The 20,455-nt window shown below is 39.1% G+C and overlaps 1 protein-coding gene across 1 annotated transcript; it reads left to right on the plus strand.

Moving 5' to 3' along the window:
- Window positions 1–4,801: 4,801 nt before the first annotated feature.
- Window positions 4,802–7,205, plus strand: LOC149286298 (ATP-sensitive inward rectifier potassium channel 14-like). Its single transcript, XM_089494217.1, has 2 exons — window positions 4,802–5,533; window positions 6,636–7,205. The coding sequence occupies exons 1-2, from the start codon at window positions 4,802–4,804 to the stop codon at window positions 7,203–7,205; spliced, it is 1,302 nt and encodes a 433-aa protein (XP_089350343.1).
- The last annotated feature ends 13,250 nt before the right edge of the window (window positions 7,206–20,455 follow it).

Raw genomic sequence — 20,455 nt, forward strand, 5'->3', positions numbered from 1 at the left:
GAATGGGTTCCATGGACCACTAATGTCCGATGAACAGATAGCTACAATTAAGCTCCTTCTCACTATATCCCATAGCACCCATGAAATAGGTACACTTGGCACATGTATAGTCCACCTTATGGAGAGTGCCATATGAATAACCCTCAACATATATCATTGCATTATTCAATGAAAACAAGTTTCTTGTGTTCGGTAGAAAAGACATATGTATTCTTGGAGTTCCTCTTAAACCCCCATGCTAGCCAGACATTAGCTATAGAACAGAAACCTTTAGTAAGTTATCTGTATTGTCAGTATTGTTATTGTACCCAGTCCTGCCCTGGCCCCATCTAGAACCATGCCCTGCAAGCCATTAACCATGTCTCCCAAGTAAAGTGTCCTGCTTTGGACACCTGGAATGTTGGGGGCAAATATGGACATGCCGGTACAGAATATAAAGAAGGCCCGATGGGTTTATGATTTCTCAATTAATGTAAAGTTCTCATGTTGAGTGACAGCGTATGTATTAAGTGGTGTGATAGTTGAGCTATAGATTTTCAGAACAAGAGAAAAAAGTCCTCCTTAGCAGGTTGCTAGGTGGAGCTCAATCCCAAAACTGAAATAGAACCATTAAAAAGATATAGTAACTCCATAAATATAACTTTTTATATTTTTTCTTAAAAAAACAACAGAAAAAAAATAGAAAAATTGAAAAAAAAAAAAATCGATAATCTTACATTTGAGAAAATTTCAAATCAGGAGGAGAACTATCAAAAGTTGAGTTTTAAGGGGTTACTCCATCTCTTTAATGGTTCTATAGACTCAGAACAAGCTAACACTTTAAACACGCTGCCTCGGTAAAGTCACATCCAATGCTACGTGGGCCTATGGCCAAATGATCTGTTGCCTTTGGCAATATTTTGTTCATTTGGATCCCTGTCTGTACGCAACTGCCTGGGAGCTTATGATGGCTCCAAGCCCTCATTGATTGTACGTGCTAAAAAGCAATGGAATACCAGAAAGAGCCTCTGGATTCATTTCAAGCAGGATGGAGTTTGACCCATATGTGCAACATGGTATAATACATTTTGAATTGAGACACACTGACATGCAAGAAGCTGCGACGCATATTACACTACATTACACAAAGAACATTTAACTGAACCCTAATTTGCACTTAAATTGTTTAGGAATATAGAATAAATAAAGCTTCCGGGCTAGTTGTTTGATTCATCATATACACGTAATAATTAATCTCATCACAGTGTATTTGTCATAAGTTGCTAACGTTAATTAACAGTTTCTATAAGAATACATTTCAGTAGCTCTGGCATACCTTCCACAGTCCCAATGTTCCCGCGCAGCTGCCCAGCATAGCTGTAAAATCAATGGAGGTCTGCGCCGGTCGCCTAAAATATTGGCGAGTATGCTCTAGGAATTAAAAATTCATAGACACATCACCAATAAATACTTTCTTTAGTATAGATTCCAATTTCTTAAAGTCATTATCTCCACAGTCCCAGTTTTCCTACGTGGCTGCCCACTGTCTCACTTTCCCAGGCAGTGGGGTTCATGGGCGAATTGGGGATATCCTTCGACCTCCCGTGACTGGCCCGGGTTTGTTCAAATGTAATTAAAAAATAGTGGGCACATCCGCAAATGATACTTTTACAATGAACAAAAAATGTCTATATGACATCATGCTTTGTATGGTAATAATGTTTATGCTTAGTTGCCTGGAGATGTTATATGCCCCCTATCTCTATAATGGCTTTAACATCTTTTTCATTCTGGAGGCAATATCCAGTACGTTTAAGTTGTGCAATGAGCATTAATAAAAGTGTAAACTGTATTTATGTCAGTTTTTCTAGCGCTAGGGCTCTATTCTTTATACTCAGGGTTGCTCAGTACCCTCAAGTAAAACTGTTTACATCCCGTCCACTGTGTCCGTGGTATTTATTATCTAGTATTTCAATAGTATTTACCATTATGGAAGGAAGTGGGACATACGTAGAATTATTAAAGGACGAGGAGAAGGTTTGTGGTGGAGGGTTTGAGGCCTGACTGGACAAAGATGTTTGCCACTTAAAGTGGTCTTTTCATTTGAACTAAAATTTACATTCCTTATTTAAATATAGAATTGTGTAAATATTGTGCATTAATAGATTTTAAAAGAAGGAAAAAAAACAGTCTCAGACTGGCCATCTGGCACACCAGGCCAATGCCGCCGGCCGTCAGCACTCCACAAGCAGCAGAATGGGTGCTGCAGTGGGCTGGATATGGCCGGCTGCATGCTGCGTAAGCATAAAAACAAAGTGCGGCCTACATAATGACAGCAGCCGGCCTTAAAGTGCCAGGACCCCCTCGTCATCCCCAGTCCAGCTATCAGACGTCTCTTAAAAACGGTTTTGCCTTAACGGAAATATAGAGCTGCCTTCATTCCTACAACAATTCTAGTTTTTTAAGTAAGAAATATAATCTACTGGACATACAAACCCCCACAATGTGTGTCTTTTTATAATGTAGAAATTAATTGTTAATGGATATTTTTTTTCCTAAAAAAGTCCTCCTAATCACCGAGAACAATATTTCGGAAAACAAAAACCCTAGAAAGGAAAATAATCACAAAATACAGCATTTGTGGCATGATTATGACTTCCCGGTATGTTGTCTGTGACCTTTGGTGGTAGCAGATTTGTTCTGGTTGCCTTTGAAGGAACACATGAAGGTGAATGTAGGACAGGCATATAATCTGTTTATACCTGACAGGCCAATGAGTTCAGCTTTGGAGTAAATAGTTCCACGGCTTTCTCTATATATTTTTCTTCTAAAAAAAAAAACAACCTTTGGGCAGCCTGGATAAATGCATTTCATTATTTTGAAAGCTACGTGATAGGTCGACTTTAAATGAGATTTAGATTGATAGGCGTGAAAGTTCTATGCAAATATACCCCATAATAATTGTATTAATTATTTAAGTGACCATTTAGAAGAAATAGCATTCATGAAACAAAGCAGGATAAGAACCATCAGGAAATTACAGTGCGGTCAATCTGGGAAACACAGCATAGGTTTTTCTTGCTTCGTCATTGACCTTACATGCAAATCAGATACCTTGACTGAGATTAGATATGACATTGTCATGAAATTCCGAGTCTGCTGCCACTAAGCTTCACGTCTGCTTTATATGGAAACATAAGCAGCTCTTGTGTAGAGAGAAAAGAGTTGGTGCATGCTCGAGATCTGTAGCAGTCACGAGGGCCGGAGCCATGAGAAGGACTTGACCCACATAAGTCGGAGGACACAATGCAATTTTACATAACCAGGTTTTAATATATTACTTCAACAGTAACTATTACAGCCGTCTCAATCTGTTTAAAACGTCGAGTTTAAAATACTTAAAGTACCCGGAGCTGCCAGATGTTAAATTTAATTTTATCGACAGGTTAAAAAAATTTCGAAAACACAAACTTTGTTTGCTAACAAATTCGCTGAAAAGGATGGAAATTAACATTTAGTATATAACGTAATAAAAATTCAACATGAATGTATTTTTTTTACCAAGGCGTCAAATTTCCATTTTTTTAAAAAAACGTCAGTAAGTTCACTTACTGGTTGGCAGATAGACCTCTGTCTCCTCAACGTCGTTCAGAAATATGTTAAAACATGACACTATTACACTCTTGCGATCTGTAGGACAGATATGAGAAGAAACAGAAGCAAATTACCATACACTGTGGCCCAAGACTACTGGTATCCTTAAAAACAAAATGACTTTTGTAGGTCGGGAATAGGTGAGACTTGAGAGGACCATTTGTGAAAACAGGTAAGAGTAAATGGGGGGGGGGGGGTCACTTGCAGACCTTGCAGCAGTTGTTTAGATATGACTTCTGGCTGGATTGAGATTGTTGGACCAACAGACCCTGCAGCTTGTCCACTTTTAAACATAATATGTTTTACATTTACTTCACAAAAAGTATATCACAATAAACATATAACTTGTTTGGCCGAACAGATCTCCTGAACAGAGTAGAGGAAGGGGGCAAATAGGCAAATTGCGTATGAAGGGATTCTGCAGAATCCCCCCATGTGTTTGGAAAAGGGGACACCAGACATTTAAAGGGACTACTCCGCTATCATATGCATTAAAGTGTATATGACCGCCAGGGGTTGCAAATTATATATAAAAAAGAAACATATGCCTTTTGCCTAAGCAGATGCTTTGTAAGATAAAAGGGCTTCAGTTAGGCCAGATATGTGTTACCACAAAAATCTGCATCTAAAACGTGTTTAGAGACAAATTAAAAGAAGAAGGTGGTGGGTAGTTCAGGTCAGGGGTGGGCAACGTACAGGTGGCAACATTCAGTGCAGTCTAGCTTAGTGGCTTAGTAATAAAACAACCCAAAACAGTCAACAAACTCAATGTTCAAAACATAATTACTGAAAAGGAATGTGTAGGAAGTCCATAAAAGAAGCACAGAAAGGATGCAGCCATCATATAACTGCTACCTACAGTCATTATTGTGCTAGGCACCCCAGTGGAATTATGTGGAATTGCAAGTAAAACATGTGAAAAAAAACGTCCTCTCTCTTAGTTACATATTTTGCTTTTGATGCAAAATCGGAATATGATTTATCACAGATGATAAAATCTCATATTTTATGTTTTTTTTTCTCTCTTGGTGCAGGTCAAGTTAAAAGCACCTCATCATGAAAACCGTGTGCCTTTAGAGGTGGAAGGAAACTGTTCTTTTCATTCCTCCTGCATTTTCTAACCGCCAAGCTGGGTAGCACCACCATCCTCCCCCGCAGCGCTTTGGCCATGGGGGTAGCACGTGCCATCCGTCGCTTCAGCACGGATATCCCTGACCCCCTCCGTGAGGAGGAGGAATCAGAATTAACACAGGGCATTAGAACAACTGCTTACCGAAATGGGAAGGTACACACCAAGCATGGCCGGCATCGCACCCGCTTTGTACAAAAAGACGGTCATTGCAATGTAGAATTTATTAACCTCAGTGAGAAGAGCCAACGCTACTTGACTGACCTTTTTACAACTTGTGTGGACATACGCTGGAGATGGATGTTCCTTGTCTTCTCTTTTACCTTTGTGGTGTCATGGCTCATTTTTGGATTTTCTTTCTGGCTTATTGCCTCATTACACGGAGACCTGGCTCCACCACCTGAACCTGGCTCCGAAGAGACACCCCCTTCACCATGTTTTATGCAGGTCACCAGCTTCATGGCTGCCTTCCTGTTCTCCTTGGAAACCCAAACTTCTATTGGCTATGGATTCCGAAGCGTGACAGAGGAATGTCCGTTGGCAGTGTTGACTGTGGTCCTGCAGTGCATTGTGGGCTGCATCATTGACGCATTTATTATTGGAGCCATCATGGCAAAAATTGCCAAACCAAAAAAGAGAAATGAAACGCTAGTTTTTACTGAAAACGCAGTAATTGCACTAAGAGATGGAAAGTTATGTCTCATGTGGAGGGTTGCAAATCTTCGGAAGAGCCATTTAGTAGAAGCACACGTCCGAGCCCAGTTCTTGCAGGTAAAACCTGTTTAATACATGTATCTCATATTTTTGATAGGTATTCTAACACATTAAAAATATTACAGTCAAAACTGGTCTTTGGCTAGATACATTAAAAAAATTAAATAATAATATGTAATAAGAATTGGTTGAAGAACCAGTAAATAATTGAAGGACCAGCTTTAAAGAGCCCGCCATCATATGGTTTATGATGCTATGATCTCTATGTTTCCACCAGCCCTTTTTCTGCATGTCAGCTTTCACGGCTGGCTTATTTATCATCGCCACACACTGCTGTCAGTGCCCTCAGCTTATATTTTGATCATCCGCTTTACAGTATTCTCCAGGGTAATAGTGGGAGGTCAGTCCACACTGGGCCACTTTTGACACACCGTAAAGGCATCCACCAGTAAACGTGGAACCAGGTGTCGCAAAGATAGATCAACATAAGTAACTCTTTTATTAAATTTTTATGCTTTTTTCATTTTATAAAAACAGTTATTTTTTAACATACAATGTTGTTTTTATAATATTTTAAATCATAAAAAATGTAATGTAGGAGAGAGTTTAAGGAGAAACTGTCACCTATGAGAAACTTGCATTAATTAAATAAAAAATTCAGCATATGGCACTCACTATAAACATATTTGTTTAAATAAAATTGTATCTAAAACTATGGAGGTTATTATAAAAGTACAGAAGGTACTGTAATACATCCTAATCTTGTCCTGATTTTCAATAGATAAGAAAAGTTGCAAATAGTCAGCCTAGGCCAGAATACGCCACTGACCACAACACTCCTAGAAACGCTTCTGCCAGCTCCCGTTTTATTGAATAAATCCCTTTGTGTCTAGGTTTGCCCTATATATAAATCCAGCTCTCTAAAAGATGAATCAAGCTGAATGTCGCCCATTTAAAGGAAAACAAAACATTGAAAATCTCAGCCATTAACTGCAGGACAAATTTCTAATATAGAAATGCAGTTAAGGGTTGAAGCTGAGTAGTCACAAAGCAAAAACCTAGCAAATACTTATTTCTCACGACAAAATAATTTATGTATTGTCACAATACTCAGTTTGTAAGATATTTTCATTGAGCATTTGTACTTCTTTATACCCAGCCTCGGATGACCCCTGAAGGAGAGTACATCCCTTTGGATCACACAGACATCAATGTTGGGTTCGACAGCGGTACAGACAGAATCTTCCTGGTGTCTCCAATAACGATTGTTCATGAGATTGATGAAGAGAGTCCCTTATATGAATTTGGTAAAGCAGAACTAGAAGCTGCCAACTTCGAGTTGGTCGTTATCCTTGAAGGCATGGTAGAAGCCACAGCAATGACCACGCAGTGTCGCAGTTCTTATCTTCCATCTGAAATTTTCTGGGGTTGCAGATTTGAGCCGGTCCTCTTTGAGAAGCGTAATCATTATGAGGTAGACTACCTGCACTTCCATCGCACCTATGAGGTGCCCAATACACCAACATGCAGCGCCAAAGAGCTGTCTGAAAGAAAATATTCATTGGTGGCCCACAGCTCCTTCTGTTATGAGAATGAAGTGGCACTTAACTGCATTTGTGATGAAGAGCCACCTGCCCTGGTTGACACAATGTTTATTACCCCAGCGGCTCCTCTTGAGTTAGACATGCTTAGGGTAGTTGATCCCCTGGAGGAAATATTGCTAACTTGATTTGATTCAATATTTCTTATGTGACCATTGGTTAGTTGTTTGCTGTTGAGTATGAATAATGAAGACCTATCTGCTAACATAAAAGATGCAGTTCCTGAAGTCAGTCTTGGGGACGGATGGAGTAAGAATATTACCAAGAAAGCATTTGGTCTATTTTCATATTGCTTTTATTTTATTTTACTGTGGTAGAGGGGATATGCCACATTTAAATAACAGCACAGATGTTAAGATACGACTGAGGCTGCAACAGGCGCTCAGCATCTTTCTTTCTTGAAACCTCATCACGGAGTGTAAAATCAAGTCATTTACTTATCTTTAATTCTAGGTTGATTTATGTTCTCTCTCAGCAAACACTACTTATTTACCTTTCTTGGTGACCCTTAATCAAGGGTTCATTGCTCAAGTGTCATGCAAAATACAGATCAAGCTTGTTGAACACGGTCAAGGAATCCCACCATATGAAACATAGAATGTTTTGTTCTAAATAGGAGAACTTTTTAATGACTTCTGTGAAGTGTAGACTTAAATGTTCCATGTTCATAGATATGGACGTATTTGCTGAGGAATAAATACTCAATAAGTGATTTAAAGCAAAATTATCCGAGAACTACAAATCTGCTTTATAACGCCATGAAAAAGCAAACCCATTTGTCCATCACGTGTATCTGCAATAATTTAATTAGAATTTTTCTGTGGGTAAATGTTCTATACAGATTCAGTACCATTTCATTGAGAAAATGTTTCATAGAGGGAAGATGTGGAAGATACCTTGGCACTAAAGTTGTTCTTAAAACAAAATGATGAAATAAAAAGTAGTTAAGACATCGAGTTTATGGATATCTAGAAAGTGTGCCTCTTGTCTAAGAACAACTTTAAAGTTAACCCAGAAAGCTTACAAACAAATTATATTTTACTGGATGTTTTTGGGGCTTAGCTGGTAAGATATGGTTAATGATATCGTTCTTAATGATCTTGTAAATTGGCATCTATACTTACCTGTTTCCACCTGGGCTGTTCTTCCTGATTTAATGCATATTTAAAATGCCTTCTAATTCACATCACAATTGTTAGAGGCTCCGAGGAGTAAATTGTTGTACGATGAAGGGAATTATTCAAAATGTATGCTTTGGAACAAGTAGGGGTATATGTCTGGACAAGTGATCAATATAACAGAAGCTTGGTGGAAAAGCCAATTTTTCTATAACTAACTTTTAGAGGAACCATTAACATCTAAAAAAAAAGAACAACCTTGGTAATAGATAAATTATCGAAACCCAACTAAACCAATGTTCTTGCAGAGGATTGGTATGTTAAGTCCTAAACAGTGTATGCTAAGTCGAAGCTTTAGGCTGGCATTGGTGTTCCAAATTGGCTAAAACAAGAACATTAGATGGGCTGGAAGAACGATGGTATCATTAAGTTAATGTATCTGTAAATATCACTAGGGATACTGTCAAAATTTGCATCCCACAAGTTCTCTTATTTGAACTAGTATTGAGTGCCAAATGTAAAGAAGAAAGAGAATCGTTGGTCTACAGACTACTCCATCCAACACAAGCTAGCTTGGGGGCAACAGAACAAGCAAGGAGCTATGTATGTTTACAATCTTACTAAACACAACTAACAATCAAAATGATATATTGATTTCAGAGGTCCCAAATAGTACAGTCCCACATTAGTTTGAAGTGCACTAAAATCAGAAATAGCAGTAACGGATCCATAAAAAACAGTGACACACAAGAGCACACAAGTTTTGCCAAATGATGCAGTATGTATGGTTTTCATCAACAGAATCCAAACATATTTCTTTGTCACCCCCTACAGATGGCGCAGGCGCAAATGTTTCAGGAATGATGAGAATAAAGTATATATATTTTGAAATGTACAATTGTCTTGGTTGGTATTGTTATAGTGAAGTAGATAAAACAGATAAGCGATTACATCACAGTTGTTTAAATCTTGTCTTCAGTTAATAATTGTCGATGGTGATTGTATGACAATCAGACAATTTTATAACTGTTGCAGTATTGCAGCTCCTGGTGAATGGACATTACTCATGGATATATCAGTAAGATAAAATGGATTGCTGATACAGGTGAGATAGCATTTTGGTAATGATCACATCAGGGTTCTGTACACTAATGGGCAAGTGGGCCAAAGATTAAAAAAATGGAAAAAAAAATTCACATCAAAGTATTTGCTAAAATGTGTGAAGGGCCAACACCTTTACTCTCTTAAAGCAGGACACTCGAGACTACTTGGGTTCCTTAAATGTTTTATTGAAATAAGCAATGTCCATACATTGAGCTTCACATCAACTTCTAGTATATGCTCGGCACTCCCATTTAAGTAAGAAAGAGCTGAGTTCTACTTAAATCGGTGGATGTGGTGGCAGCCAATTCCAAGTATGTTAAGTGAACACTACTGACCACATGCAAGAAACGATTCCGTTTTTCTATAGAGGCACCTGGGGAGGGGGCTTGAAATGAAACAAAATGTTTCTAACTCCAATAGCATAGTAAAATGGATTGGAGTCTAGGCCACAATGGACTCCAATATATATGTAATATGAAAACAGGGCTGGGGTGAAAAATAGAAGCGGTTACATAGCCTGGCCTCATAAACTAAGAAATGTTTATAAACTAAGAGAACCAGAACTAAAAGAGTTAGTTTCTAAATGACACTTCGGCCACAGCAAACCTTTACCCAAGTGCACGCAAGTTCTACGGTACGTTAAGAAGATTAACCCATGAGTACGAACTCACCTTTCATCATTAAATGCTCAAGTCAGAGAATGTAGAGAATATCTCTTGCTTTTGGTGCTCTGAAGGGTAATACAGCCTTCAGTATGGTGGTCCTCTAAATACTGGTGATTTAGATGCAGTCTGGGGGGTTTTATTGAGTAAATAAGAAAGATTTATCAAGGACTGACCAGGTTTTATATTAGACAGGCGTATGCTAACCAATGCCTACACTATTTACATCACTTTATAAACCAGATTGTCACGCAATGGCAGGAAATCAAATGAGGCTCAACCACAGTCTACAAAACAAAGACTTTTCCTCCTCCTACCCCACAATAATAAGCAAAAAAAACACAAAATTATTGTCAAAGCAAAGAGCAAATGTTTCCAATAACATGTCTTTAATGTTCTAACATTTATATAGCTGTTTATGCTTCCTTGTAAAAATGAATGTATGGTATACATTGTCATATATTGAGTAATAAAGGACAAAACTAAATCCTGGCAACATCCAGAAAAGGTGGTTTATGGACATGCAAGTAAATAACAAGTCAAGCTGGCCATGACTGGCCCTCTGGCACACCAGGCCCTGGGGGATATGCCCAGCCGCACGCTCCATGAGCATTAAAATGTAACGTACGGTTTCTTATATCCAGGCGTCAGCCATCCTTACGTCAGTTGGCAGCTGCCAGCCCTGATATCAAGTAAAATTACCTTTTTGGGCCTATAAAGCCCCCTCAGGGTATATCTCAGCACCGATTAGGCAACGTGTAATCATCTGGGTTTTACATGATATCTGTGTGCTTGATGGGACAAAATTCTTGGATGACTCCAGTAAACATGCCTGATCCATAATACCACACAATGTTGGCGAGTATATAATAACTAAAGATGAACCTTTACCTCTTCCTTATGAACTAACAAACTAACCACAAAACTTTATTCGGAAACTAATGAGTCAAATCCCGCTAAAATCATTGCTATTAGTAAAGAGCTATATAAAGCTCAACTATATTCCCTGAGAAACATGGAATAAGCAAAAAAAAGAGAAACTGAATGGTGATTAAAAATATTTGTAAAAATCCTCCATTTTAAACCAATTCATGACAGTTACTCATCATAGTCTATGAGTAATAATCCCATAGAGAAACAATATTATGGCACATCTAATCAGTATTCTGACACATCTAATCTATAAAAGGGGACCTGAATTTAAAAAAACTTAAGAATAAGGACCAAATACGTTTGATCAGAAGAACAGCTGGTGGGAAACTAAAAGAGTAAACGAATGCCCCCATGTATACCCATTTCTAGAAAAAATACCCGGTGCGTTTCGGTAACTGGTCGTTAGCTCCATATAAGATGAAGCACTCAAGGAAGAGGTCCAAGTGGGGATGGGATGTCCTCATCACTCATTGGAGTGAACCTGTTGACAGATCTGGGTGGATTTTGAGTGGGTCATGGAGGTCACTCAACTGAAGGAAGACAAAAGTAAACTTGTAACTGTCTTGGGCCCATAGGACTAGCTCTTTCATCTCTAAAGGAGCTGGCTTAAGGCTGAAATGTCAAAATAGAATTTGTTCGATGAGTGATTTGACATCATTATAATTTTGCCAATATGGTTGGATTGTAGGGCAATTCCATCAGGTAAAAGATAGTTACCCCTGTCAGGTTTTGAAACAGCTGAAATTCAGAGCTAAAGGAAAACTAGAATATGGTTATATCGTTTTCCTTTAGCTCTCAATTTCAGCTGTTTCAAAACCTGGCGCACCAACCAAAACAAGTCTTTTTATATTTTTACACTTCTTCAGTAACCAAAGCCTGGCATGAAAAATATCATTACATAGACAGTTCTGGACAGGGGAAGAAAAGCAGCCTCAGCACATTAAGGCTAGAGGCAGTTAAATGACGCTGGCTGGGTATGCATGGTGTGTACCCGGCCGGTGGCCATGCACAAAAGGGCCAGAGATGCCACTGGAGTAGCGGTAAAGGTAAGCTTGTGGCCCGTGGGCTTTTACCCGGTTTGCTAAATGGCCAGTCCGGACATGCTTACAACCCATTAGCAAATGAGATGATCTCACTCTGGAGGGAGGATTCCTGAACCAGGTTACGGACAATGAAATAGCTTAAAGAAATCCCCTTCGCTTCATAAACACGTGAAGGGTCCCATTAATGGAAAGCTGATTAAGTGATGGCAGCTTATAGAATGATGGCATTATAAAATATGGGCATCCCTGATATAATTACTAAGGAAACACAAAGTACCTAAAGCTCTCCATTCATTATAAGAAGCAATGCTTCACTCGGCAGCACCGGGAGCTCGATCCAAATACTGAGGTTTTAGGACTGAATCTTTAATAATGACCACTGGTGCATTTCAAATAATTTAACCTAAAGCTGGGCAAGCTCTTTCACAACAGTCGTTCGGTGCTTCTATATGTCCTTTATACAGAAGGCAGGTTCTTGAGTCCAGTTCAAAAAGCTAAGCCTCGGTTCTGGCTCATCTTGGGCTCAGCTCACGCCACAGGTCAGCTTGCCCACCACCTATATAGTCTTAATATAGTGAAATTTCAAGGCGATAACAAGAGTACTGCTCCCATCATAGCGCTGCACGTTAGAGGATTTCCAGTACACATTTGTACATAGCACACAATATTCTAAATTGCCAAACAGGGAGTCTGCCATGTGGCTAGTGGAATTAAGAGTGAACTTTCCCCCAAAATTTTGTTACTTTGGAACCTATTGATAACTCAGAAGAAGAAAAATATTTTGATATCTGTGGACTTTCGGGATTGACTAAATTACCCCAATCTCCTGGCGGGTGTAACTGCAATAATGAGGCTTGGTCCGTGTAGGGGCGCAGCTAGTCTCAGGCTTTAAAAGGCTGGGGAGAAGGTGGGAGTGGGATGACCACATGAGACTCCTCTGGCCAGAGACTTATCATAGCCCTGGGAAAGCAGCACTTCATCCAAAGGCTGAAATCCATCAGGTTCCCAGGTAAGTTTCAATACACTTTTAGGGCTGCAGAACACTGAACACAAGTTACTACGAGTCGCAACTGCATAAAAAACTGACAATGAAATATTTGAACAAATCAACATATGCAGAGGAACATTTCTTATACACCCGGAACCAGCATGCTACAAGCGATCAACTGGACACCTGCACAATAATAGCTGCTTCTCCCCAGTCCATTACAACATTGGTGAGCCTAAAACAGATTTAATAACATGCATTGTGTAAACTAGAGTGTCAAAAATAACATACCTCTTGGGGACACGTCTTCCTTTCTACCGTGAAATAGTTTGTGGCAGTTTCTGTCTGACTCGCTCTTCCTCCAGCCCAATGTAATAAAGAAAAGTAATGCTTCTGAGCTGTTCATCTGTAGAAACGCAACCAATGATAACTAACCACTGCTGTGGGCTACAAGTCTCATCTGAGTTAAGCATTATGGGAATTGTAGTTTGTTGAGGCTGACAAAGTATAGTAATGTGATAGTAATATGTAGAGAGGTGGACATCACTTTAAAGCTGACTTTGTGGGCGACCATGCTTGTTCCTCTACACTATAATGTATTATGCACCAAAACGATCAAACGTCTGCAAGACAAAATGGATATTACTTTATTATCTTTTATTTATATCGCTCCAACAATCTACACAGCGCTTATTACTTTTAATGATCTCCCTGCATTTTCAGCACCAAACAATAGGGAAGAAATACAATTTACGTGCCTTTCTAGGAAAAACAAACAATCACATTTTTCTGTAGTCTTTTTTTCTTATTTAAAAAAAGCATCCTCGCAGCTAATAATCCGATGCTTAGAATAAGAGGATATCCTAAAGAGATTTCATTCATTCCTTTAAATGAAGTGGGTGATGCTAAACTCTGCAAGGATTTAATGCGTGCAAATACCCTCTAGTGCTTCTTTCACTTTCCCTGGTGGGACTGTGACCCAAGAACATAATCTCCAGTCGAAACAATACAAGGTGACATATGATGTATTTAAAATTAAATAGGTCAATACATAATTATTATTTTGTACAAAGGAACTTGTTTCTGTACAAGAAAAGGTATAGAAGAAGAGCAAATGGGTTGGTTTTTAAAAAAAAATGTCAATAGTTTTATTTTTTAAGGTTTGTTATAGCACCGTTCAACCAACGGAAGCGGTAAAAGATAATATAAATCCTCGCTTTTAAGGGAACAAACCATGTTATAAAGATACATCTATCCCAATATGCCCAACTGAAGGTACTAGAAAGGTCTAGTTTACTTTTGATTGCACTCCATGCCTCCCAAGGGCCCCAGTTACCCCAGAGGTGCAATCCCTCTCATATCCTGTTTTTTGCAGGACAATCTGATTTTTGGGTACAATACCACTGTCCTGCATACCTGGCCCAGTGTCCCTCTTTTGCGGGCTATGGGGATCATGGGCCAGTTAGGTAGATCCAATGATTTCCAATAAACGGCCCAGCTAGCTGTAGATTCCTAGGGGTCAGCATAGACATCCATTGCAGCTTCCACGGGACCTCCTCGCAACGCTCTGAAACCAAGCTCTTTCAGGATGGCGGGGCTCCGGCCACATTCCCCCTTGGCTTTGGTCCTGCGTTTGCATACTGGACTGCAGTATATTTTATATTTCATTTTATTATTGGTTTGTGAATATGTGACATAAACGAAAAAAACGAAAGACTTTGAATTGATATGCAAGATACTACTTTCCTTATTAAAGATTGTATGCCTGTTCATTGGTACTTTTTTTTTCCTATTGAGTGGAACGGTTATCATATACTTAGAGGTCTTGGTTATATACCTTGAGAAGCCTACACTATACTCTCCTTTGTGCAGCTTTTATTGGGGAAGGGTAGTTCCAAGTGGACTGCATTGTGCTATTTTCTTCTTTTTGTTTTTATTTTTAAGATATCTCCACAAGGATTGCTAGACCTGTAATACATTGTTATATTCAGGTTCGGTGTTTTTTTTATTTATTATTATTATTGCGCACGTTATCACTGTTTAAATTTAGTTTTAATAAAAAAGCTCAGTTAGAATCCACCTTTAAGCTCAGAAAAGTAATTACATTAATACAGACTCTTTAACAAACCTTTCCTGGAAGTCAGTTTGGAAAGACAACTATTACTGAAATCAGATTCCACTATGGTCACCAAACTTTAATATTTGGTAGTAAAATTCAAACAGATCTGGCCAGTGAAACACAACCTTCCATAGTTACATAGAACATAAGGTTGAAAAAAAAAACTCTCCTACTCTTGATCCAAAAGAAGGCAAAAAAACCCTAATTAAGCTACTTCAAATTCTGCCATCAGGGGGAAAAATTCCTTCTTGACTCCAAAATGCAATTGGATTTCTCCTTGCATCAAGAAGCTCTAAAATATTAATTCTATTTATAGCCCTGTATGTAATGCCCTTCTAAAAAAAAATACCCAGACCCCTTTTGAAGGTATCTAATGTATTGGATAACACCACCTCCCTAGGCAATGAATTCCATACATTTATTGTCCTCACTGTAATGAATCCCTTCCTTTGTCGTCTATGAAATCTCTGCTCTTCCAGTCTCAGAGGGTAGACCTCTTGTTCTTTGTACATTTCTGTTAATGAACAGGTCACTGAAGAGCTCTTTATATTGGCTCTGCATATATTTATATAATGTTATCATATTCCCTCTAAGATGCTGTTTTTCCACTGTATATAATTGTAACTTTTTTAGTCTCTCTTCATAACTAGTATCTCCCAATCCCCTTATTAATTTTGTAGCCCTCCTTTTTCTAGTTCCTCTGGCACATTAGTTGCTGTTGTTTAGAATGCTTATCGTACTCAGGCATTCAATTAGTATTTTGTAGCTGTGACAATTATGGAACAGGTGCATTCTGGAATGGGAGTAATTCTGATGAGCTGTCTGCAATATGAGTTGTTTACTGTCATCACACATAGAAACTTGTGGCACCTCCAGTTGGCTGGTGTCCCTACCTTGATCGCTAATGATTTCTGTTTAGCTACGTATCTTGCCGTTCACTGCCAGGGAATCCGTGTGCTACAAATTTATACACAGGCAAAGACGACGATAGGGCTCAAGGTCAGAGCACAGAGAGAGAGAGAGAGAGAGAGAGAGAGAGAGCAGATTGGTTCCCCAGCTGGAGGGACAGAGATTAAAACAACACAGTTTCAATCACTAATCCCATCTGCTTAACGTCAAAACATTCCACCAATTCCCAAAGACAATCTTCAGCATTATTGTTTTATGTACTAGTACAGAGTGCCCTCTAAGCCAGACATGGGTAGATGCTTATTAGAGTGTGGAGTCTAGACCGCCAGTCTGAACGCTAGCCTTGTGCTACACAGGATGGAGAATAGCTCTTAGACTAAAGTTGGCATTATCTTCACCGTATACCAACAAAGGACTAAAATAATTCCATCCCTTGAATGAACGTATTCAAGCATGATTTAATGGTTTTTTTTAAAAAAATATTATTACATCTAATCTGTATTCGACATGGTGGCACTGTGGTCCGATTACTACTGCCATTGAACCTGTTTACAAACCTCACTGGAAAGTGTAAAAAAAAACAAGCAAAAAACAGATTTTGTTTATAAATATTACATATTTGATGTCGCAAATGATTCTCTAATACTCTGTAATTCTGTAATACTCAACATTCATTTATTGCCAAGAGATGCATTAAGACATTGATTTTGCATTGATCGAAGACCTATGTTTAACGGAAGGCAAGGATGAAGGGAGGATAACTGAAATAGAGGGAGGGTAAAACAAGCATTGTATGATAGAATTAATAAGAGCTGGGGAAAACATTTTGGGGAGACATATGTAAGGAATTACTCAGGCCCTGTGAGGATCCAAGACATCCCTAATGATAGGGCCAATTAGGTTTATTGTCTTTGTTTCACTTTCCGTTCCTTTCAGCAGGGAGCCATCTGAGGATCTGGTTACACAAAGGAATCTTGTGGAAGCTACACCCCTGTTTCGTTCTGTGTACCATATATACCTCCCAAGTGTCCTTGTTTATGCAGGACAGTCCTAATTTTCACGCATTGTCCTGTAGTAATGTCCTGCTTTTGTGGGTATTGGAGATCTTGAGTCCATTGGAGATAATTTTATCTCCCCTGGTCCAGGCCAACTTGCAACTCTCTGTACCCACTCTCATTCACCCCTATCTGTGCCCCACCCCTCCCACCTCTAGCCACACCCCCAACACAGGTGCTCTGATTCGGACACCTTACATTTTTGGGATATACCGTATCTACATTACCTTTTTCTTGGGTTTAATCCACAACAGTTTATTTTCTTTTATGTTCCAATACATATCGTCTATTTATCTTATTAATGATCCAGTGAAAGGTGTTTGGTTTAAATTGTATGTGTCCTTGATACCCCAATGCCAGAAATAACTGGAATAATTAATATGTTCTAAGAGCAGCTCTAAACATGGTAAAGGATTTAATGATCCAGAGTGCTGTGAGTTCATAGCACTTTCAGTATTAGGATAGGGATACAGCTGACGAGTGGCTTATGATAAGGGCTGATATATTAAATGGCACAGGGTGTGAAGACATTTCAACACCATTTAGACACAGGGTTTCTATCAGGGCTGCATATGGCATCATGACAGTTTTGCCTGGCCTATTTTCATGAAACTGACACCAGTCAATGGCTTGTTGTAGAACAGATACTGGTTGTGACTTTGATACACACATATATATATATATACACACACCGTATTTGCTTGATTATAAGTTTTTTTCAGAGCAAATACCCTGGAAAATAACCATTGTCTTACATTCGAGGTTGTCTTCTAATCAGACCTCAAAAAGTTTGGGTTCCCATAGAGATGTCCTTATTTGTGAAGGAAAAGCTAATTTTGCCCGTTAAAATAACATGAAATGGAAATTGGAAATCTAGCGCAGTGATCACTGATAATCTTGTTAGATCAGTGGGATATATTAGGCAGCAAGTGAACATTTCATCCTCAAAGTTGATATGCTAGAAGCAGGAAAGGAGTAATGGAAGAAGTCGCTTACCTGGAGAACACATGGCACCAGGATGCATCAATGTAGGCCCCACCTCACAACTTAGAGGACTTGAAGAACCTGGTGCTAACGTCTTGGTGCAGATACCACAGCACACCTTCAGAGACAAACTTTATTTTTAATACTTTTTCTAATATGGTTTATTAGCTGTAGGTCTGGATACCAGTATTCTGGATTGTCTCCGGTTCTGTTATGTTATCATTAATCATCTTGGTGGGAATTATATTGGTTTTCTCAAATTAGTACAAGGTTTCAAGAATTATTTCCTCCTAATTATGCCAGAACACTGAAAAATTTGATTTAATTATGGATTTCATTACTTCATGTTAGTACATTATAATCTTTAAACAAAAATAGCTACACACATATACTATATATTTCCACAAGATGGCGCAAACATACTGTTTAATTTACCTTCTGGTTTTTAACCCCTGCCTTACTATTTTTATTTTTGTTCGACCATGATTCCCCTTTTCCATGTTTTGTGAACCCACACAAATTTAATGGGGTTTTTTTTCAGAAAACGATAGGGCTTCTTCTCTTTCACTAAAAAAAAAATTTCCATTGCTGCTGATCACAGAACGATCACTAAGCAGTACCTGTGATCAGCCATCAGGGGTGGTCTCTTCAGAGGTCCCAGGATAGAACCTCTGGGAACCTTTTCACTTTCAACTGACACTGCCGTCAGAGAACGTCCATGTGTTCTTCACTTTCGAGTATAGGCACATGTGCACAACACATTTGGACAGAAATTGGCTTTTTCAAGGTACTGTACTTACACAGGAATGCTGCCCTGCTTTTATGCTTCAGCTTCTACCTCTTGATGTAAGCAACTATTATATTTGATTTGTGTTACATTAAATACTATTTTTAACTGAATACCACTCTCTCTTGTATCTTTATGGAGACCACTGTTCACTACTGTGTTTCAAGAGGCTCAACAGCGGCTGGGTCGGGCTTTTCCTTTTCACATAGGAGTCTTTCACATATTAACACCAATCACATTACAAGATTGTGTAAGAATATAAGAACCCAGATTCTTAAAGGGAAAGTATTTCTTTTCACTTTTCTCTGTGTGCCCAGCACTAGAACTTGGTCATCACTCATTATGACTAGGGCTGCAACTAACGATTATTTTCATAATCGATTAGTTGGCCGATTATTTTTTCGATTAATCGGATAAAAAAAATGAATGTAAATTTTTCATTTATTTAAAAAAATGTAATAAACAAATTATATTAAATACAGCATAATAAAAAAACTTTGATAAAATGCATTTCTTGCCTTTATTTTGCAACCAGCCCCCCCCAATTTATGCACGTTTGAGCCCAGGCTTGCCACGCTGCCCCCCACATATGCCACGCTGCCTCCCACATATACCGCTCCACTCTGCCTCCCACATATGTCACTCCACTCTACCCCCACATATGCCACTGTGCCTGATACACCTTATACCCCGATACACCACGCCATCCTCCCCAGACATGCCACACTGCCCTCCCCACATATGCCACTCCACTCTACCCCCAGAAAAGCCACTCCACTCTACCCCCAGATATGCCACTGTGGCCCCAGATCTGCCTTATACACCCTGATACACCACTCTGTCCTCCGCAGACATGCCACACTGCCCTCCCCACATATGCCTTATATACCCTATATGCCTTATACCCCCAGATATGTCACTCCGTCCTCCCTAGATATGCCGTATACCCCCCAGATATCTCATAGTCCCCTCATAGAGTCACAGACCATACTTTTATAAATAAGTACTGGGTTAATCTTCACTGCCCCCAGGATTTAGATTCCCCTTAGTTTTTCCCCCTTTACCTCTAACTGCACCTTAAGTTAACTTTAATAAATTAATAAAATTAACCCTCAGTCCTCATCATTAAATTAACCCTAAACACCCCATTAACCATAACTGCCCCTAAATTAACCCTAAAGACCCCATCAACCACAGCATCCCCTAAATTAACTCTAAAGACCCCATGAACCACAACAGCCCCTAAATTAACCCTAAACATACCATTAACCAAAACTGCCTCAAATTAACCCCAAACACCCCATTAACCACAGCTGCTCCTAAATTAACCCTAAACACACCATTAACCATAGCTGCCCCTAAATTAACCCTAAACACCCCATTAACCATAACTGTCCCTAAATTAACCCTAAACACACCATTAACCATAACTGTCCCTAAATTAACCCTAAACACCCCATTAACCATAACTGCCCCTAAATTAACCCTAAACACCCCATTAACCATAACTGCCCCTAAATTAACTCCCACCTCCCCTAACTTTCAGTAGCCCAAATATTAATTTTATACTTACAGTTAGATGAGTGTCACAGCCATGTGGTTCTGGCCTTCTGGGAGAAGGAAGGGGGCAGGGCCAGTTGTCACAGTGATTACAGGGAGGGGCTGGTAAGTAGGAG

This window comes from Sceloporus occidentalis, unplaced genomic scaffold (genome assembly GCF_023333645.1).
Source record: "Sceloporus occidentalis isolate IW3139 unplaced genomic scaffold, rSceOcc1.0.p SCAF_70, whole genome shotgun sequence".
NCBI lineage: Eukaryota > Metazoa > Chordata > Lepidosauria > Squamata > Phrynosomatidae > Sceloporus > Sceloporus occidentalis.